At 52.3% G+C, this 22,495-nt stretch overlaps 1 protein-coding gene and 1 long non-coding RNA gene across 2 annotated transcripts; one reads left to right on the top strand and one right to left on the bottom strand.

The window, feature by feature from the left end:
• Positions 1 to 1,103: 1,103 nt before the first annotated feature.
• XKR8 (XK related 8) lies at positions 1,104 to 11,020 on the bottom strand. Its single transcript, XM_074976659.1, has 3 exons — positions 10,669 to 11,020; positions 4,092 to 4,285; positions 1,104 to 2,504 (listed from the first exon to the last, which is right to left on the bottom strand). Exons 1-3 carry the CDS (start codon positions 10,980 to 10,982, stop codon positions 1,708 to 1,710), a joined length of 1,305 nt encoding a protein of 434 aa, XP_074832760.1. The 5' UTR covers positions 10,983 to 11,020; the 3' UTR covers positions 1,104 to 1,707.
• Positions 11,021 to 15,446: 4,426 nt separating this feature from the next.
• On the top strand, positions 15,447 to 16,699 carry LOC142001375 (uncharacterized). Its single transcript, XR_012642460.1, has 3 exons — positions 15,447 to 15,524; positions 15,719 to 15,921; positions 16,378 to 16,699. It is a non-coding gene; the product is annotated as an uncharacterized LOC142001375 (long non-coding RNA).
• The last annotated feature ends 5,796 nt before the right edge of the window (positions 16,700 to 22,495 follow it).

Below are 22,495 nucleotides of genomic sequence, written 5' to 3'. Positions count from 1 at the left end.
TTTTAAGTCCCGGCTTAACAAAATCCTGGCTGGGATGACTTAGTGGGGGCTGATCCTGCTTTAGGCAGGGGCTGGACTAGACAACCTCCTGAACTTCCTTCCAGCCCTGGGATTCTATGAAACTGCACCATATGGATCAGCACCCGCGTGTAGCTCCTAGCTGTCAGCAAGGCACCACACGCCAGCCCTGGTGCTTGAGGGGGAGGAAGGCCCAGCCAAACCCAAGGCCAGGGCTGACACTCGCCCGCCACAAACCATCCCCCTTCCTGCCCAGCTGGGGCAATGCAGGGCCTGTAACAGGCAGATGCTCCCCAGGTGGGGCACCTCAGAAAGGACCAGGCTGAGCAAAGAGCCAGAGGCTGGGCTCACATGCTCCCCCAGCTGCAAACTGAGCCACTCCTGGTGCTGCATTAGAGACTCTCCCCCGCCCCGCCCCCACAGCCACAGCCAGGGCTTGGCCCCTGCAGTGGCCACTGCCACAGCTCCCACTGGGAAATGCTGGGCCCTCATACGGGGGAGAGTTACTCCTCCTGACACCACCAAGGAGACGGGGCAGCAGTAGCCAGGGCTGGGGCCAGATCCAAGCCAAGAATGGAGACACCAGGGATCTTCGTGACAAAAAACAAACACTGTCCAACAGCAACATTTTAACTTTGGTTTGGAAAAGACAAAGGGTTTTGTGAGCTCCACATTCCCCACCCCGCAAATTCTCCACACCAGCACCCACCCCCAAATATGCCACTGTTCCCCTTCCCTGCCCCCTGAATTGTCCACACCGTTCCACTCCCCCCACCCCCCAAATATGCCACAGTTCCCCTTCCCTGCCCCCTGAATTCTCCACCCTGGTCCCCACCCCCTCATATGCCATACCATTCCCCTTCCCTGCCCCCGAAATGCTGTGCCAGCCCCCATCCCCAAATCTGCCATGCTGTTCCACTCCCCTGCCCCCCAAATGCTCTGTGACCACTCCCATCCACCAATACGCCATGCCGTTCCCCTCCCCCACCCCAAATTCTCCATGCCTGTCCCCTCTCTCCCCAGCCTGCCCCAAACCCACCCCACTGCTCCACAGCCCTGTCTGTTCCCTGCTGAAAGTGCTGAGCTACAGGCTGGTCTCTGTCTAAGCCATAAAACCCCATCAAAGGATTAATACTCCACCTTTCCCTTGCTAAACGTTACCTAACGTCCTCCGGTGGCCAAGCCATACCGCGAGGCTCCACACCTCACTCAAAGCAGTGGCTGGCCCTGGCCCTGCAAACAGGGAAGCTCTGAATTTGGCAACAAAACAGGTGCAGGGAAATCCCAACACAAAGGGCAAGTCTGGCAACAGCGGAGCTCTTGGTTCCCATTTAACTGCTGGCCCAAGGCAGCCTGGGGCCTGACAGGGAACTGGGGCTGAACAGGACAAGGCAGAGCCCAAGTCGGGGGCCTGGGTGACCAGGGGGAATGAGGGAGAGCTGCAGCCCAACACTAAAAGGTTAAACACACTCCTGAGCCCACTTTGCATTCAACATCTGCCTGCCAGGTTCTCCCACTGGTAGAGCGCCAGCTGGAACAGCCGTCTCAGCTACCTGGGACCCTAAAGGCCAGTGCTTTCGGCCCACCCAGCTCTCCAACCTCCTCACCCTGGGCCAGCTGCCCATCCTGCAGGCGTGGTGCTCAGTCCCTCAGAAGGCAGGGCCAGCCCAGAGACGGCTGGGGCAAGATTTAAAATGGGACCTCCCGGCTTAGATCCCAGAAGTGTAAATCCCCCTGCCTGCTGCTGCACTCAGAGACCTGCTGTCCAGGTTCCCCCTGTTTTGCGTGGCTTTGCACCGAGCACAAGAAGTGGTTCTGGGACAGCTGGTACATCCGTCTGTTCACCAGGTCTGGCACTGGGCCTGCTTGGAAATCCATTGCATCTCTGTCCAGTCCTCCTGCAGTGTCCACTTCATCGTAGCTGACCTGGTGCTGGGCCTGCAGCGTGGGATGGAACCACTGGTAGTAGGTGAGTCGCAGCAGCAGCCCAAGCCCAGAGCAGGCCAGGGCTGCGAGCAGTATGGGGAGCAGATAGGACTGTTCGTGCAGCGGGGTGCTGTACCAGAGCCAGGAGCCAGCCAGCAGCACGCTGTCCACCAGAATGAAGCCATGGTAGATGGTGCTGCGCTGCCGCGTCCGCCCCTCGGTCACATTAAACCAGCAGAAATACAGAATCACGGCCACCGTGGCCCTGTAGAGCCACTCCTGCCTGGGGCAGTCCATGAAGTCTGTGTCCTGCAGCCAGACCCACAGCAGCATGACAGCCCAGACACCCAGGAAGTGCAGGCCTACGTAGGATGGGAAAAGCGTGGCAAAGAGTGCGACTGCCAGGATGCGGGGGCAGAGGAGGAGGAAGTTCCACAGGAAGTAGAGTGCGGAAGAGAGCCGGCCCAGCTCGTGCTTGTCCAGCAGGAAGGAGCGAAGGGACTGGTGATAATCTAGCAGCGACCATGCCACGCACAGGGAGGTAGTGCAGATCCCAAGTCCTGCGGGGACAGTGGAAGAGAAGCTCACCAGGGAACACAAGTAATGGACACAGCTGCATGGCCCATCAAGCAGCAGCCCAGGCTCAGGCACCAAGAGCCAGCGTGGGGAGGTGCTGGCTTCACCCACAACCAGGCATCCCTGCCAGAAGGCCCTGACTCTCAATGGCACCAGACCAGCTGATACAGCCCCTTGCAGGCCTCATCTGCCCAGCCCACAGGTCTGTGCTGAAACCTGCCACTTCCTCTCTGAGGGAGGCCCAGAACCGCACAGGAGGTGCCCAGCTCGGATCCACATCCTGTGAAATGCCCCACCTCCATGAGGCAGTGCCGGCAGCATGGCGCTGGGAGGGTGACGTGGGCATCTCCATTTAGGAGTGACTGGGCTGCTGCCACAGGACCTTGGCCACAGTGACAAGGCGCTGAGGCCGCAGCCATGGCACCCAACTACTTCTTGACCAAGGGAGCCCAGACTGGAGGGAGAGCCTGGGCTGAGCTCCTCCCATGAGCCTGCTCTGTGTCACTGCTGCCACCAAGCACTAAAGACCCAGCTGGAGTCGCTGGAGCAGGATCTGGTCCTCAGCAGCTGAGGGCTCAAAGTTGGCCCAGTTTTATGTCCCACTGGGAAGCTCTGAGAGCTAATCCATCACTGTCTGGTGCTTGCCCCGTACGTGCCCAGAACCAAGGAAGTGCCACCACTGGCACTGACAACTGCTGCAGGCCAAGGGGCCAGCTGGGAGGAGGGTCCTGGCCCAGCTCCCTGCCCCTGGAAGGGGCGACGCTTAGGGCAGTCAGCCCTGGCCACCTCCTCATGCCCTCTCAGAGCCACACAGAGCAACAGCAGCACGGCACTCCACTGCATTTCAGAGGGGCCTGGCGCTCCGGACGCTGCTGCTGCTGCTGCTGCTTCAGCACTCTGGCCCTGTTTGAAAGGCTGGGCACAGGGGCAACTGCCCCGTCCCTGCTGCTATCACCAGGCCTAGTGTCATGCCCGTACCCAGTTGGGCACGTGGTTCCATGGGCCCAACACCCACTTTCCCAGCTGAAGGGCCCTGCTTGGATCCCCTCCCCAAGTGTTCTTCCCTGCACCTTCCAGACAGCATCCCTCCCCAGGGCACCGGAGCCAGAAGGCTGCTGGTAAGCACCTGAGATGGGCACCTCCAGTACCCGCCACCAGTGAACAGTTCCATCTCCCAGCAGCCAGAAGCCCTTCCTTGCTGCACAGCATATCTCAGCCTCTCTCCCAGCCCCCGAGGTGCAGAGCCCGGGTAAGTGCAAGGTGACGAGTCGAGAGGGACTCGCCATTGGGCAGCTCTCTAACCAGATCCTGGCCCTTCCCGACACTCAGCCCAGCTCCGAGCTAACACCGCGGTGGGGCCACAAGAGACAGAGCTGGAGGGCAAGCTGCATTCCTAGGGAGCACCACCTCCCCGATCTGAGCACCAGCTGGGCCTCAGCACTGTAGCCTGCAGAAGCTGGAGCTGAGGAAGCTCAAGGGACTGTTCCCTTATCCCACCCCTCATCAGCTGGCTCTGTGACAAGGCCTCCCCTGAGGCCCTGCCGTACACACCCAGGAGCTGTGCCACTCACCCTGGAAAGGCTCCAGCTTGTTTGTGTGCAGAACGATGGAGACGGCGAGGGTGAGCTGGGGCGTGCTCTCCAGGAAAGTCTCAAAGAGACGCAGCATGCTGATGTCGTGGGACAGGAAGACAGCAAAGTGTTGCTCCTGTGACGCTGTCTCTGCCCTGCATACACGCCAGCCCACTCTCAACGCATGGAGACACCTGGGCAGAGATCATGGCCTGGCATGACACCAGGGCAGCACACAAACAGATTTCTGTCTGCCCACCGCTATAGGGCAGGATCCCAGACAGCAGCAAAATCCAGGGGCCTGCTTGCCCTACCCACACAGGTCACGGAGCTGCACGAGGCAATGCTCATTCACACACTGCATATCCAGGGAGACCTCATTTTAATCCCTGTGAATTACCTTTCCCTGTCTGCTGCTACTGAGCCCTACGTGGCCAGCCAGCGCTCCTGACACCAACCCTGCAGGGCACATGCTAACCCCCGGGTCCCAAGGCAGGTTATGCTTCTCACATGAACAACAGCGTCACTCAGAGGGGGATTTTGGGCTGCGTTTGACAGGCTGAGAGAGCTCACAGTCAAGTCACTTCAGGCCCAAAGTTTTGGCTGCATTTAATATTTCTGGAGAGAGAAATCCAGGAGGGTCATTTTACCCACTTTCAATGAACACAACTCATAACCCAAATGCTGCAGCCGGGAGTTACTGCACAGGGGACCCTGAAATCGGACCCAAACTGAAAGAGAAACTGATGTGTCTATTCCCTTGTCCCAGCTGAGCAACGTACAAGCCGGCAATCAGTGGAAGTGGTGAACAGCAAACAGGGTTAACAGCCCCAGGTTGCGATGCAGGAAACGACATTCACTTTTTACACACAGGACGTTAAACCAGCCAGCAGCAGCCTGACGTGCAGGGAACCCTGGAAACCTCAGCAGTTTGTTGAATGAAACACTCCACTGCCAGAGGTGAAGCTGGAGAGGAACAGGCCCACATGAGCCCAGCACCCCACTGTGACAGCAGCAACTAGCATTATGGGGGCTGCCAGCAGAACATCCAAGTTGGTGTAGGTACTGGGATGGTGGCCTCTGAGTCCTGATCACACAATAACCCTCCTGATGCTGATATCCCAGCAGGACAGAATCAGCTAGCAAAAGTGGGCTATTTTAGGAAAAAGAGCTGGTACTGAGCAAGTGGGACAAGGCAGCTCAGGTTAGGTCTGCACCACACCAGATGACAGCACAGCTTCAACAGCCAGGTGAGCTAGACCATGACTCCCTGCATTTGCCACTGGACTGGGCCAGTACAGCCAACCCTAGGCCGGAGGCCAGGCAGGTGAAGCCTAAGGGAGCTGAGTGTCTTTCACACTCAGGCTGAGTCCAAGCAGAAAATGTTTGCTGATATAATGTTTGCTGGTGTGGTTCTGCAAGGACTGTGGCTTGCCGTTCCCACTTAGTGATACCCAAGCTGGGGGGAACATTCAGTGTGAAAGGTGCCTGCTGGTGGAATCTCTCAGGCGGCAGGTGGGGAAGCTACAGGAGGAGGTGGCCAGGTTGAGGAGTATCCGAGTCCATAAGCAGTTCCTGGATAGTATTCAGGTGGAGACTGCGGAGGTAACTGTCCCAGTGCACAGGACGGCTGATAAACCACTGGAGGAGGTGGACCAGGGTGGACGCTGGCAGCTGGTTACTTCTCGCAGCAGGCAGTGTCCCACCCCTACTCAGAACCCTCCCACCGTGGTACTGGAAAACCATTATGCTGTACTCGATACAGGAGACCAAGAATTACCCCGTACAGAAGAGGAGAAGCCTCGTACCCCCAAGGCTGGGAAGTCTCCTGCCACCCCTGCAAGAAGGAAACAGAGTAGTGGTGGTTGGAGACTCTCTTCTGAGGGGGACGGAGGCGCCCATCTGTTGCCCTGACATTTCCTCTCGGGAGGTGTGCTGCCTGCCGGGGGCCCATATCCGAGACGTTACGCAGGCATTGTTGAGGATTATCCAGCCCTCTGACTACTATCCCATGCGGGCACTAATGATACTGCAAGGTGTGATGCTGAGCAGGTCAAGAGTGACTTCAGGGCTCTGGGGACATGGGTCAGGGAGTTTGGGGCACAGGTGGTATTCTCCTCAATCCTGCCTGTCAGAGGTAGGGGCCCAGGCAGAGACAGGTGTATCCTGGAGGTGAATGCCTGGTTGCGTAGATGGTGTCGCCAGGAAGGCTTTGGTTTCTTTGACCACGGGATACTTTTCCGGGAAGGACTGCTAGGCAGAGATGGCGTTCACCTTTCGAGGAGGGGGAAGACCATATTTGGACACAGGCTGGCTAACCTAGTGAGGAGGGCTTTAAACTAGGTTCAACGGGGGCAGGGGAGCAAAGCCTGCAGGTAAGTGGAGAGCATGGATACCTGGGAGATGAACTTGAAATGGGAGGGAGTATGGGCTACACTGGGAGAGTAAAAAGAGGGCCAAGGCAAAACTGGGAGGCAAGACCAAATCAATGTCTGAGATGCCTATATACAAATGCAAGAAGTATGGGAAATAAACAAGAAGAATTGGAAGTACTAATAAATGAATACAACTATGCTATCGTTGGCATCACAGAAACTTGGTGGGATAATACTCATGATTGGAATGTTGGTATTGAAGGGTACAGCCTGCTTAGGAAGGACAGACAGGGAAAGAAGGGAGGAGGTGTTGCCTTGTATATTAAAAATGTACACACTTGGACAGAGGTGGAGATGGACATAGGAGATGGATGGGTTGAAAGTCTCTGGGTTAGACTCAGAGGAGTAAAAAACAAGGATGAGGTCCTACTAGGCGTCTACTACAGGCCCCCTAGCCAGGTGGAAGAGGTGGATGAGGCTTTCTTTAAACAGCTAACAAAATCATCCAGGGCCCAGAATTTGGTGGTGATGGGGGACTTCAACTATCCAGGTATATGTTGGGAAACTAATACAGCAGGGGACAGACTGTCCAATAAATTCTTGGATTGCACTGCAGACAACTTTTTATTCCAAAAGGTTGAAAAAGCTACCGGGGGGGAAGCTGTTCTAGATTTAATTTTAACAAATAGGGAGGAAATTATTGAGAATTTGAAAGTGGAAGGATGCTTGGGTGAAAGTGATCATGAAATCACAGAGTTCACAATCCTAAGGAAGGGTAGAAGGGAAAACAGTGCAATAGAGATAATGGATTTCAGGAAGGCAGATTTTGGTAAACTCAGACAGCTGGTAGGTAAGGTCCCATGGGAAGCTAAACTGAGGGGAAAAAACGGCTGAGGAGAGTTGGCAGTTTTTCAAAGGGACATTATTAAGGGCCCAAAAGCAAGCTATCCCGCTGCGTAGGAAAGATAGAAAACATGGCAAAAGACTGCCTTGGCTTAACCAGGAGATCTTGCATGATCTCAAACTAAAAAGGGAATCGTATAAGAAATGGAAACTAGGACAAATTACAAAGGATGAATATAGGCAAACAACACGAGCATGCAGGAGCAAGATTAGAAAGGCTAAGGCACAAAATGAGCTCAAGCTAGCTACAAGCATAAAGGGAAACAAGAAGGCTTTTTACAAATACATTGGTAACAAGAGGAAGACTAAGGAGAGGGTAGGGCCACTGGTCAGTGACGAGGGAGAAACAGTAACAGGGAATTTGGAAATGGCAGAGATGTTTAATGATGTCTTTGTTTCGGTCTTCACTGAGAAGTCTGAAGGAATGCCTGACATAGAGAATGGTAGTGAAAAAGGGGTAGGTTTAGAAGCTGAAATACGAAAAGAACAAATTAAAATTTACTTAGAAAAATTAGATGTCTGCAAATCACCAGGGCCTGATGAAATGCATCCTAGAATCCTCAAGGAGCTGATAGAAGAGGTATCTGAGCCTTTAGCAATCATTTTTGGAAAATCATGGGAGATGGGAGAGATTCCAGAAGACTGGAAAAGGGCAAATATAGTACCCATTTATAAAAAGGGGAACAATAACAACCCGGGAAACTACAGGCCAGTCAGCTATACTTCTGTGCCAGAAAAGATAATGGAGCAGGTAATTAAAGAAATCATCTGCAAGCAATTGGAAGGTGGTAAGGTGATAGGGAACAGCCAGCATGGTTTTGTTAAAAACAGATCATGTCAAACCAATCTAATAACTTTCTTTGATAGAATAACGAGCCTTGTGGATAAGGGGGAAGCAGTGGATGTGGTATACCTAGACTTCAGTAAAGCATTTGACACGGTCTCACATAATATACTTATCAATAAACTACTCAAATACAACTTAGATGGGGCTACTATAAGGTGGGTGAACAACCGGCTGGATAACCGTACCCAGAGAGTAGTTATTAATGGTTTTCAATCCTGCTGGAAAAGTATAACTAGTGGGGTTCTGCAGGGGTCTGTTTTAGGACCGGTTCTGTTCAATATCTTCATTAACGATTTAGGTATTGGCATAGAAAGTACACTTACTAAGTTTGCAGATGATACCAAGCTGGGAGGGGTTGCAACTTCTTTGGAGGATAGGGTCATAATTCAAAAGGATCTGGATAAACTGGAGAAATGGGCTGAGGTTAACAGGATGAAGTTTAATAAGGACAAATGCAAAGTGCTCCACTTAGGAAGGAACAATCAGTGTTACACATACAGAATGGGAAAGGACTGCCTAGGAATGAGTACAGCAGAAAGGGATCTAGGGGTTATAGTGGACCACAAGCTAAATATGAGTCAACAGTGTGATGCTGTTGCAAAGAAAGCAAACATGATTCTAGGATGCATTAACAGGTGTGTTGTGAACAAAACATGAGAAGTCATTCTCCCGCTCTACTCTGCGCTGGTTAGGCCTCAGCTGGAGTGCTGTGTCCAGTTCTGGGCACCGCAGTTCAGGAAGGATGTGGAGAAATTGGAGAGGGTCCGGAGGAGAGCAATGAGAATGATCAAAGGTCTAGAGAGCATGACCTATGAAGAAAGGCTGAAAGAATTGGGCTTGTTTAGTTTGGAAGAGAGAAGATTGAGGGGGGACATGATAGCAGTTTTCAGGTATCTAAAAGGGTGTCATAAGGCAGAGGGAGGGAACTTGTTCTTCCTTGCCTCTGAGGATAGAACAAGAGGCAATGGACTTAAATTGCAGCAGGGGAGGTTCAGGTTGGACATTAGGAAAAAGCTCCTAACTGTCAGGGTGATCAAACACTGGAATGAATTGCCAAGGGAGGTGGTAGAATCTCCATCACTGGAGATATTTAAGAAGAGGTTAGATAGGTGGCTTTCAGGGATGGTCTAGAAAGTGCTTGGTCCTGCCATGAGGGCAGGGGGCTGGACTCAATGGCCTCTAGAGGTCCCTTGCAGTCCTATTCTTCTATGGTTCTATGATTCTGTGATTCTATGATAACTGTGCAGGTGTAACTCCACTGGCAAAGCCTCCTCATGGATGTATAACTTCTGCTTATACCGGTTCCCCTGTACCAGCCAATGAACTCCTACACATACACCACCTCTGTGCCAGATTTGCTGGAATAGCAGCACTGTACACAACTCCACCACTGACCAACACTCCTGCACCAGGAGACATTTAAAGGCCTGTCTACACTTGAGCACTGACTCAGCTTAGTGAAGATGCCTACACCCATGGCAGCGCTTCCCCCACCGGCACAGGTATTCCACCTCTCTGAGACAGAGGTCCTGCTGCCAACCTGGCACTGACTACACTGGGGTTAGCAAGGTCGCTCTCGGGCCTGGGAAATCCACACCCCCGAGTGACGTAACTATACAAAAACCTTAGTATATCCTGGTCTCTGTGTGCATGCTGGGAGCAGAGACCAAAACCTGTCCTGCTCTGTATGGGTCAGCACCAGTTCTGACCTTTCCCCACATTGTCACCTATTGCAGCTGGCCCACCGAAGCCAAGCCCTGCCACCAGCCAACTAGTCCCTGACCAGCACGTAGAGTGGGATGGGGGATGCCAAGGAGGGAAAATGGAAAAAAAATAAGATCTATGTTGTCTTTCACAAGCTATTTCATGTGGGACTAGGAGCCAAACCCTGCAGGACACAGAGAATGCCTGGCTCCCAGGCAGGAGCCTTTCCTGCACACTCCCATACCCTCGCGCTTTGGCTTTCTGGAAGTTGACCCTTCACTATGAATTTCCGGAGCCATACCAGCAGATTGGGGATAATTCAGCCATGTGGTGACATGGTTAGACGCTGGTGACAGACGTACTCAGCCTCCCCTCCAGCACAGTGGAAGTTATGGTGAGACATTCAAATCTGGGCTGCCTGCCCAGGGGGGCGGGAGGGGCGCACAGCAGCTGTGCCAGTGAAGGAAAAGACAAGGCCCGGTGAAACAGGTGTCCTCTGCTGCGGAGAAGGCCCCAGATGCAGGGCACTGGTGCCGTGACGTGGCGGTGTGTGGCCCGCCCGTGCCTGCCACCAGGCCGGGGCAAGGGGACGTGGTACGGGAGTTCCTACCCAGCTGGGCCGGAGGAGCAGCTCTGTGCCTCCCTCCGGCGCTGCTCGTGCCCGGCAGCAGGGCCTGCCGCGACCCCGCTCCAGCTGCGGGCGGGGGCGTGGGCGGGGGCGGGGGACCCGGGCTGCACGGAGCGTTACCTGTAGAGATAGCCCAGCTGGAGGAGATGCAGCACAGCCAGGCAGGGCCCTCGGGGCCGGTGCTGCTCCGTCCGGTACCAGGCCCAGCTGAAGAGCTGCACGGCCAGGGAGGAGAGGCCGAGCAGCAGCAGCACCAGGCCGCCCCAGAGCGGGTGCCCGGCCTGCAGGTAGCTGGAGGCCACCCACATGTCGGCCACCAGGTCTGCCAGGAAGGCAGCTGCGCCCAGCAGGGCCAAGCCCAGGTCCGCGTACCGGTACCCAGCGGGCGAGGGCGAGGGCGGGGCCCAGCCCGGGCCGTGGCCCGACGCGGCCATGGACCGCACCCCCCTTGCGCAGCGGCGGGGCCAGTGCGGGGCGGCTCCCGCCAACCCCCCCGGGCGCTGCCGGGCCGGGCGGGAAGTACAACAAGAGGCCCCGGCTCGGCCCTGGGCCGCCTCCAGTGATCGCCCCGCCCCGCCCCGCCCCCAGCCCGCGGGGGTCCGGCGCGTTGCCGGGAGCCGCCGAACTTCGCCCGCAGGGGACGGGGCGCGTCCGGGGCGCAGCGCGATCCCGCCGCCACCCGCCTCCCGCGGCCGGGCCCGATCCACCCACCCGCCTCCCGCCGCCGGGCCCGATCCACCCAACCCGCCGCCACCCGCCTCCCGCCGCCGGGCCCGATCCACCCACCCGCCTCCCGCGGCCGGGCCCGATCCACCCACCCGCCGCCACCCGCCTCCCGCCGCCGGGCCCGATCCACCCACCCGCCTCCCGCCGCTGGGCCCGATCCACCCAACCCGCCTCCCGCGGCCGGGCCCGATCCACCCACCCGCCTCCCGCCGCCGGGCCCGATCCACCCAACCCGCCGCCACCCGCCTCCCGCCGCCGGGCCCGATCCACCCACCCGCCTCCCGCCGCTGGGCCCGATCCACCCAACCCGCCTCCCGCCGCCGGGCCCGATCCACCCAACCCGCCGCCACCCGCCTCCCGCCGCCGGGCCCGATCCACCCACCCGCCTCCCGCCGCTGGGCCCGATCCAGCCACCCGCCTCCCGCGGCCGGGCCCGATCCACCCAACCCGCCGCCACCGGCCTCCCGTGGCCGGGCCCGATCCACCCACCCGCCTCCCGCGGCCGGGCCCGATCCACCCACCCGCCTCCCGCGGCCGGGCCCGATCCACCCACCCGCCTCCCGCCGCCGGGCCCGATCCACCCACCCGCCTCCCGCCGCCGGGCCCGATCCACCCAACCCGCCGCCACCCGCCTCCCGCCGCCGGGCCCGATCCAGCCAGCCGGCGCGCAGAGATCAGCGAGCACACCCAGGCACACGGGAAAGCCCCGGACCCGAGGGGTTTGCAGGCCTCCAAGCGACTGGCACCGGAAACTGCGGCACCGCGACCATCGCCCGGCACCGAAAGCGGTGTCACCACCGGAGGCCCCGGTGCACAGCCCAGGGTGCCAGAGATCTCGGTGTTGGCACAACCCACGTGAAGAATATCGGAACCGAGGTCGATGCCAACAACGTCGAAAGAGACAGCGACAGACTGCACCGAGGCGTACAGCACCAGGCACGGTGCCAGCTGCATCGCGCGGGTTCCATCGGCGCCGCACGCTTCGACGCCAGGCAGCCACACAACCCAACTCTGGACAGGCGCAGACTAAAACTCACAGCCATCGTCCTTCTCCTGACTTGGTTGTCATGTGCTCACCCCATCCCGTAATTCTCCTCTGGAACCAATTGTGCTAGAATGGCCTCTACTGCCTCCATCTCCCTTCCTCCCACCTGCTCCTACCTCACAGCAACCACGCCAGTCGCATGAATACCCTCGCCAGACATCCCCGTCTGTTCTGTCACTGAGTAAGTCTCACCTACCTTACTCCTTCCACCACCGTACCTACAGGAGACATTCGCATTCCCAATCTTCCTGACCAGGTTCACATTTCTATTATTCTTCATGGCCATATCATCGCAAAGACTACTATAGAGAACACTACTCTCATAGATCCAGGGATAGATCCTCAGAGTCGCATCCCTCATATAGACAACCCACCTCCAAAGAGGCATAGGTACACCTCATCAAGAGAATGCCTAGAACCAATGCTCTCTGTTTCCCCGGAACGCTTGGTGGGGCAGCCAGAAGAAATTGTGGAAGAGCAAACGGCAGCCTATCAGATGTTTCCTCGTTATCCCCAGACAAGGCTGTCATCCCAGATGATAGATCCCCTCCTGATGAACTTACACAATTTTGGGAGCTCTTTAAGAGGGTTGCGCACAAACAGGACATACAAGTTGCGGAGGTGCAAGAAAAGCAGCATAGGCTCCTTAAGAATCTAGAACCTCCAACTTCATCCAAGTTAACCATTCCATTAGATGATGCCACTACAGAGGCCACGGATAATATTTGGCAGACTCCTGTCTGCATCCCACCAACCAATAACAGAGTGAACAAAAAGTATTTCATTCCCTCGAAGTGTGTGGAATTTCTGTTCAGTTGCCCTCAATCCAACTCTCTTGTGGTGGAGTCCTCACAACAAAGCTCGAAGACATTGCAGTATAAATCCACGGTGTCAGACAGGGGCGCTAAGAGGCTAGACCTATTCGGATGAAAAGTCTGTTCGTCCTCTACTATGTTGTTATGAATGGCAAATTATGCCACACACCTTTCCAACCATAACTTTGATAATTATAAGAAACTGATATCCCTAATGGAATATCTCCCTGATGATAAGAAACCCATATTAAAATTGATAGTCCAGGAAAGATATACTGCCTCGTGTCCGGGAGTCCAAATTGCTCTAGATGTTGCAGACACAGCTGGACAATCTACCACAATTGTGGTCATAATGAGGTGGGTCTCCTGGCAACAAACATCTGGCATTTCTAAAGCATCACAAAGGTGGGGCCAGATCTCATGCATTGTGTGCAGAGGCTATTCATCTATGGAAGAGGTGCACGGCAAACGGCATAATCTTGAGGGCTTCATGCTTACTGGGCATCAGCAATGTTGCAGCAGATCTGCTGAGCGGGCTATTTGCACTGGATCACAAGTGGGAGATCTGTCCAGATATACTTTGCTACATCTTCCACAGTTGAGGCTTTCCTCAAATCTATTTGTGATCTACAACAACAGAAAATGCCTTCATTTTTCTTCCAGAGTGGGTCTTGGCCCAGGCTCACTTGGGGTGCCTTTCTCATACCATGGAAAGAACCCCTACTCTACACCTTTGCCCCACCGGTTCTTATTCACAAAGTCCTGGAAAAGGCGAGGCTAGAGAAGGCCAATCTGATACTCATAGGACCTGTGTGGGACTGTCAGCACTGGTTCCCACTGCTACAACAAATGTTGTTTTGCCCTGCATGCCCCCTTCCTGTCGTTCCAGACATCCTTACACAGAATCGAGAGACTCTAATTCACCCTCAGTCATGATCTTTACGTCTTACGGCATGTATGATTCTTGGTTCAACGCCTCAGAGAACCTACGCTCCGAGCAGGTCAAGGAGGTACTGATATGCAGCAGACAAACCTCCACACGAAAGACTTATGTCTATAAGCAGAGACGGTTTATGTCCTGGGGCTCCTCCAGACAATTACACCCACTGGAGACACCCATACCTACAAGTCTAGATTATTTAATGGACCTTAAACAAGGAGGACTTAAAGGTCCACTTGGTAGCCATATCGGCTTTTAGACAAACTGTAGAAGGGTCGATGGTTTTTGCCCATCCTATCACGACCCAGTTCCTAAAAGACCTTGCAAACTTGTATCCTCCTCGTAAACCAATAGCGTCTCCATGGAGCTTGGACCTGGTGCCGGACATGATGTCTAGACCAGCTTTCAAACCTCTAGCCACCATGTCACTGTCAAAGAAACAACAGTGTTCTGGCTAACTGAGAGACACAGAGACTTCTCGGGGGTAGAATTACAAGGTGTTTATTTTGTGCATAAGGTACCTCTCCAGGGAGAGGGACCCCGTATAGCAAGGTAACGGATCATTTATAGTCTTAACTTGGGTACAGCTGATTGGTTAAACACAGTAGTTAGAATACATTTGATTGGATATAGGCTACAGTAACAGGTGAACAAAAAGATAATTTTGCAATATCCTATCTTGACAGGACACAGTACTCCTAGTTCAGTTAGATGCAGTTCCGTGTAGTTCTTGCTGGTCATTCCTGTGTGGGGTCATACCATGGTCAGCTTATCTGCCAGCAAGTGATACCAATCACATGGGCACTTAGCCTTACAGAAGCCATGTTAGTTATGTTAACTGCACACAGTTCGTTACATGACTTCATTTACTTACCTTAAAGGCATGATTTCTTCTCACTATAACATTGGCTCGTAGAGTCAGCGAATTGGCTGCAGTAATGGCAATTCCACCTTATGCAACTTTCTCTAAGGACAGGTCTCCTTGTAATTCCTCATAAACAAACCGTTAATACCATCCTTCTGTCCTAAGCCACACTCCTCGAATAGAGAAACAAGGCTGCACGCACTTGACGCAGAGAAGGTTGTGGCCTTTTATATAGACAGAACAAAACTGTCCCATAAAAGACAGATTATTCGTATCCCTTGCATAGAGCTCAAAGGGCAAGGGGCTAGCATCACAAAGGATCTCTAAAATTATTACATCTTGCATTTAGATGTGCTATTCATTACATAAAACCACCTTATCAGCTCCGCCCAAAGCTCATTGTACCAGGGCAGTGACAACTTCGACAGCTTTCTTCAGAGGATTCTCCTTGAAGGACATTTGCAGCGCAGCACTGTGGTCATCCTATGACACATTCTGTAAACATTATGCGATACATCGTCATATGGAGGAAGACGCACGCCTTCCAGCACTGGTGCTTTCTGTAGTGAACAACACATAACTCCGGTACCTGCCTCCATGCTTTGGAAGGGTCACTGCTGTATAGTCACCTGACATGGAGCACCCATGGGGACCACTCGAAGAAAAAAGAGAAGTTACTCACTTGTGTAGTAACGATGGTTCTTCAAGATGTGTCCCTGTGGGTGCTCCATTACTTGCCCGTTCCTTCCTGCTTCTGAGTTCTGCTTTATGTTTTTCAGATGCTCCTGGTCTTTGAGGAACTGGTTTGGACCAGATTGCACACATGACCAAAAGCACGCGAAGAGCCTGGCGCACTCCTGCATACGCATGGTTCAGCTAACTGCAGCTTGAAAATTTCCGAGCTGCGGCACTAGGGCAGGCCCAACACCTGACATGGAGCTCCTATGGGGACACATCTCAAAGAACCATCATTACTATACAAGTGAGTAACTTCGTTCTTCTTTTCCTGTCTGCTTCCACAGGTTGGTTAAAGGTTATGAGTTTGTGTCAAGCTTCCTCCCTGCTTTCCCCTTTATTTGCATAAAATCCCTAACAGGATTTACCTCATTTTTCACCCTTAATTTGAGTGTGTGAGTTTTTTTGTTTTTCCTTTTAGGTGGGCCTAATTCTCAGGTGACAGACCCTGAGGGAGGGGCAGATTTGCTTTTGCTTGACTGGGGGTTCCATAGTTGGGTTTTATCCAAAGACCCCAGGGTAACAGTGTTGAGGCCTAGAGGATCTATCCAGTCTATTGGAGGGTTCACAATGGTGACAATGTAGGTTCTGATCTTATGGCTCTCTGAATTATAATCAAAGCTTAGTGTTTTCCACAACGTATTATATTATATTCTCTCTCAAATGCTGCTACATCTTTTAATCACGTCTTTAATTTCCACAGAAGACTTCCTTGCAATCTTACTCTAAGAAGGCCTTGGTCACCCATATGGAGCCATAGGGGAAGAAAGAAGGACAATCCAAGGAACTGTAGACGCATTAGCCTTACCTCAGTCCCTGGGAAAATAATGGAGGGGCTCCTCAAGGAATCCATTTTGGAGCACTTGGAAGAGGGGAAAGTGATCAAAAGTAGTCAGTGTGGATTCATCAAAGGCAAGTCATGTCTGACCAATCTGATTAGTTTCTATGATGAAATAACAGGCACTGTGGACAAGGGGAAGTCACTGGATGTGAGATACCTGGACTTCAGCAAAGCTTTTGATACAGTCTCCCACAACATGCTTGCCTATAAGTTAAGAAAGTATGGATTGGATACATGGACTATAAGATGGATAGAAAGGTTGCTTGATGGTTGGGCCCGGCGGGTAGCGGTCAGTGGCTCAATATCTAGATGGCGGTCGGTTTCAAGAGGAGTGCTCCAAGCCTCAGTTCTGGGGCCGGTGTTGTTCAACTTCTTTATTAATGACCTGGATGAGGGACTGGATTGCACCCTCAGCAAGTTTGCAGATGACACTAAGCTAGGGGGAGGTAGGTACGTTCGAGGGTAGAGATGGGATCCAGAGTGACCTGGATAAATTGGAGGATTGGACCAAAAGAAATCTGATGTGGTTCAACAAGGAGAAGTGAAGAGTCCTGCACTTGGGACAGAAGAATCCCAAGCCTTGTTATAGTGTGGGGACCAACTGGCTAAGCAGACCTACAGCAGAAAGGGACCTAAGGATTATGGTGGATGAAGGGATGGATATGAATAAACAATGTGCCCTTGCAGCCAAGAAGGCCAATGGCACATTGAGGTGCATTAGGAGGAGCATTTTGAGCAGATCTAGAGATCTGTTTGGCATTGGTGAGATGACATCTGGAGTACTGTGTCCAGTCCCCCCCTCCCCTCCCGTGTAGAAAGGATGCGGATGTGCTAGAGCAGATTCAGCGGAGGGCAATGCAGATGATTAAGGGACTAGTGCATATTACCTCTGAGGAGAGGCTGAGGGATTTGGGCTTATTCAGTTTGCAGAAGTGAAGACTTGGGGGTGATTTAATAGCAGTCTTCAACTTCCTGGAGGGGAGCTCTAAAGAGGATGGAGGGAAACTATTCTCAGTGGTGACAGACGGCAGAACAAGGTGCAGTGTTACAGAGAGGAGTAGGTTAGATATGAGGAAAAACTACTTCACCAGGAGGGGGGGTGAAGCACTGGAATGCGTTGCCTGGAGAGGTGGTGGAATCTGCATCCCTAGATGTTTTTAAGTCCTGGCTTGACAAAGTCCTGCCAGGGATGATTTATTTGGGCTTGAAGCAGGGGGCTGGACTCGATGACCTCCTCAGATCCCTTCCAGCCCTATGATTCTATGATTGGGCCTGAATGCAAGTGAACACCCCATGCTACGTGTTATGTTGGAAGACACCCACAGCCTTTGGGAAATCTTGTTCTTGGATCTGATCCCATGACTGTACTGTGCCTAGTGTCATAATTAAACACCATGATTTTATTAAGAGGCTCTTTGCTCTGGAGCACCCATCAAAGAGTTCCGTCCGAGGTTAAGTGATGCAATGAATGGGACACATGCACGTCAGACATGACTTACTGAAACCTGAATATTTGAATGGATATTCCTCAAGAATACTGAGGATAGGTCACCATGATGTGCTTCTTGTCTTCCTGAGCAATCATAACTAATGTAAGCTTCTAGAATGACCAATGCCTGGGTTTGCTGTTTGGCCCCAAACACTCCCTCCTCCATCCAAACTCCTGACATACTGATTACAGAAGTAGTCACAGAGAGGTGGCCGTGTTAGTTTGTATCTTCACAAAACAAAAAAAGCAGTCATGTAGCACTTTAAAGACGAACAAAATAAATTATTATTCGGTCATGAGCATTCATGGGACAGAGCCACTTCTTCAGAACCAGAAAATTCTGATTTATCTGATTTTATAAATACCGTCATTTATCAGAATTTTACAGAGCTGAAGAAGTGGGTCTGTCTCACAAAATCTCATCACCTAATAAATAATTTTGTTAGTCTTTAAAAGTACTACCTGACTGCTTTTTTGTTTTAGTTACAGAAATAGTTTAACTTACCTTATTCGGAGACAGTTGATGTAGAGCAGTGGTAGGCAACCTGCGGCCCACAGAGTGCATGCGACTTGTCAGGAGAGGCCTCTGAGGGGTTGTCAGTTTGTCTGCAAGTACAGCCCCCCCATCGCTCTCATCGGCCGCAGTTTGCCATTTGCAGTCAATGGGAGCTAGGAGACATGGTGGTCTGCAAGTCCCCGCTGCTCATGCCACTTCCTGCAGCTGTCATTGTTTGGGAACAGCAAACAGCAGCCAGTGGGAGCTGTAGGCAGCTGGACCTGCAGACACAAGGTCAACAACCTGTCTAGTGGCCTGCCAGTGGCTTACCCTGACAAGCAGCCCACAGTCAGTAGGTCCCGTCACCAACATAGGGAGCAAAAACTGTTTACGTGACCAATTGCAACATACTTAAGTTTGATTAAGTATTGGTGAGTAAGGGTGTGTGGGTTCATTCTTTGCAGGAGCACGAAGAACTGAGCATTGGAGTCTGCTGTAATGTTGGAAGTCCCTCCTTTAACCCGATTTACAACATTGGCTGAAACACAAGCTCATTTCAAAGGGCTTTTTGCTACTGTAAACCTCCCATGCAACCAGACTCGAGTCCTGGCGTTTCCATATACAACTCTGTGACGATTTCAAGACTTTACCTAGGGACAGTAACAGAGAGGGAGCCGCGCTAGTCTATATACTATCAAAACAAAAAAGCAGTCAAGTAGCACTTTAAAGACTATTTTGGTACTCTTAAAGTGCTACTTGACTGCTTTTACCTAGGGACAGAATTTCTTCTTGCAACAGAGCACTCTCACCGAATGAGATGTGCAGTGTCACCCTGCTCCTCTTTCCACTGGAATGTGCAACCTGCTCCACTTTTCTAATCAAATAAGGAAACAGAACCCATTGTATCCACTGCCCCAGACTGGAAGGGAAGCCCCAGACTTTAGGCTTACTCGACAGCAACCTCTTGTCCCTGTCAGAGCAGCTGTAGTACAAAAGTAATGGATGCCTTCATATGCAGAGATAGCAGTACGTATATTTGTAAAGCAGACTAAATCCACAAGGCAGTTGGTTAGCCTGGCACAGAAGAGAGGACAGCAGTTACCTTCTCATTAACATAGACCTCATTTTCTCACCCTTCCATTCCTTGAGCTGTCTGAAATAGAACCATTTTAATCTAGGTCTCCTTCCCTTACTGCCCTTTACCTCAGAGTCATAGACCACCTGTGACCACCTTGTTCGTGATCTGAACTGGGCCCACCTATCTTGCAGTAAAAGTGTGGCTTTTTTCTGAGAAGCACATACATACCACCTTATCACCCACAAATCACACTCTTTGGGCTTAAAGGGGTCGCTCAACTTTAGCTGGACAGCCAAATGGTATTGAAGATTACTAATGTCTTGCATGTTTTTTGCTCTGAACTGATCAACATGCAGTCTGGACTGATGTTCATCTGGCAGGACACCCCATGCGCACCACCAGTGCTTGGGTATGCACAACAACTGACCAGCCTCATCGGGGCTGTACCCATAGGAAGCTACAGATGACCTTACAGCCATAAGGACGAGTAGGAGCTTTTGATTCCAGTCTTTGCCTTTCTAGTGACCACTTTTCTCAAGGCGATATAATCTATTTTACTATCAGGCCAAGGGCCACCAATAGGCTGGCAGCACATCAATCCTTCACTATACAGGCATCTAAATTGTTTTCAGTACATGCTAAGCAACTGTTGATGCAATTGGTCACATCCTGTGTGAACTTAGCCACCATGCAGTGGTTATTCTTGTCACTCGCTTTTCAGGAACAAAATGACCCTGACAAATTTATTAATTTGTGTCTCAAGCAGGTGGAAACCAGAAGGACAGATAAAGAATCTTCATCATCTTTTCTAGGCACCATGGTGGCTACGTCTACACGTGAAGCCTACATCGAAGTAGCCTATTTCGATGTGGCGACATCTAAATAGGCTATTTCTATGAATAACGTCTACACGTCCTCCAGGGCTGGCAACGTCGATGTTGAACATCGACGTTGCGCAGCACCACATCGAAATAGGCGCAGCGAAGGAATGTCTACACGCCACAGTAGCACACATCGAAATAAGGATGCCAGGCACAGCTGCAGACAGGGTCACAGGGCGGACTCAACAGCCAGCCGCTCCCTTAAAGGGCCCCTCCCAGACACACTTGCACTAAACAGCACAAGATACACAGAGCCGACGAGTTGCAGACCCTGTGCATGCAGCATGAATCCCCCGCTGCAGCAGCAGCAGCCAGAAGCCCTGGGCTAAGGGCTGCTGCACACGGTGACCATAGAGCCCCGCAGGGGCTGGAGAGACAGCGTCTCTCAACCCCCCAGGTGATGGCTGCCATGGAGGACCCCACAATTTCAACGTTGTGGGACGCGGATCGTCTACAAGGTCCCTACTTCGACGTTCAACGTCGAAGTAGGGCCCTATTCCGATCCCCTCATGAGGTTAGCGACTTCGACGTCTCGCCGCCTAACGTCGAAGTTAACTTCGAAATAGCGCCCAACGCGTGTAGCTGCGACGGGTGCTATTTCGAAGTTAGTGCCGCTACTTCGAAGTAGCGTGCATGTGTAGACACAGCTGATGAGACCATGTTTGTCCCTGAAAACATGGTGCTCTCTGTGCATTCCTTTTTGTAGCAGCTGTTGCATTTCCTTGTCTCTTGCATGTAATCAGGACTGTCCTTAGGCATGCACAGCATGTGGAGCTGCATAGGGCACCCAAAAACTTGGGGCATCCCTGCTGCTTAATGCAGTCTTTCCTGCCTCTTCCTATCCCTATTCTGACCCTTCCTGCAGGCTCCGCAGCTGTGGCTGCTGCAGCCTGGTGAGTCTTCCTTGGAGGGGATCCAATTAACTTAAAATGAAAAAGCCTGCCAGACCTGTTAGAAAAACACTGAAACTATTAAAGAGCCAGTCAAGTTGTAATGTAGCCATTGAATAGGCACCTGCCAACCCCCAGGTATATATTGCCAGTTGTGCATTTGTCACAATTGTGATACTTACTCAGAACATATTAGTTTACAGGACTGTAGTTTAAAAATTGCTTTAAAGTGTGTAGATGAATATTGTAAAATGACATCTCTAAAAAAATCAGCCCTCCCCTACTCCCTGGGTGCTCCATGATCTTGTAACAGCAGCACATGGATAGCCTTAGTGGCAGTCGTCAGCTAAGGCCACTAGTAGAACTAATCAGAGGAAGCAGGTAGGCTAGTGCAGGGGCTGAAGTTAGAGCCTGCTTTAATGCAGAGAAAGCAAATTGGGGGCTCATCAGGCCATAGCCACTCTTGGTCCTTTTTCTATGAAGAATATAGGGGCTTAGCCACTTCCCCATAGCCTTCAGTGAACTCTTGAGAAAAGCCCGTCAGGCCCAGGACTGACCTCAGCCCTGGAATATCTTGAGGCATGGGAGGCTTCCAGATGAGGCCAATGCACTGGGCGTCAAGTCTCTTGCCATGCAGGCCCCTGTAGGAATGGCACTATGGCAAGGCTAACAGTACCTTGCAGGAGTGATAACAAACCCTGACACAATTCCAAACTGTTGCCAGCACACAAAGGTCCTCCTCCTTGGGAGCCATGGATGCCAGGATTAATCCATGTGGCTAAAAATGTGTGGCTTTTTCCCCATGCATCTGACGAAGTGAGTCTTTGCCCACGAAAGCTTATACTCAGAAAAAATCTGTTAGTCTGTAAGATGCCACAGGACTTCTCATTGTTTTTCCCTGCATTGAATCCTGCATCTCTGAGACTTGTTTGTGGCAGAGTGAAGGGGCATTGGGTAGGCCCTGGGGCACACAGGTAAATGAATATTGTTGTTCCATATATGTGAAAGCAAACTTGTGTTGGGACGAGGGGTGTGGTGGGATGGAGAAGAGGCATTAGACAAGTTTAATACACTAAACCACCTCACTCCTGCGCCACTGTTGCCATTATTCATTTCACAACAAAAGGGGCACCCAAGGGGAATTGA

Source organism: Carettochelys insculpta, chromosome 24, assembly GCF_033958435.1.
Source record: "Carettochelys insculpta isolate YL-2023 chromosome 24, ASM3395843v1, whole genome shotgun sequence".
Classification (NCBI taxonomy): domain Eukaryota; kingdom Metazoa; phylum Chordata; order Testudines; family Carettochelyidae; genus Carettochelys; species Carettochelys insculpta.
The sequence above is the reverse complement of the archived record's forward strand: the minus strand, read 5'-3'. Positions and strand labels throughout refer to the sequence as shown.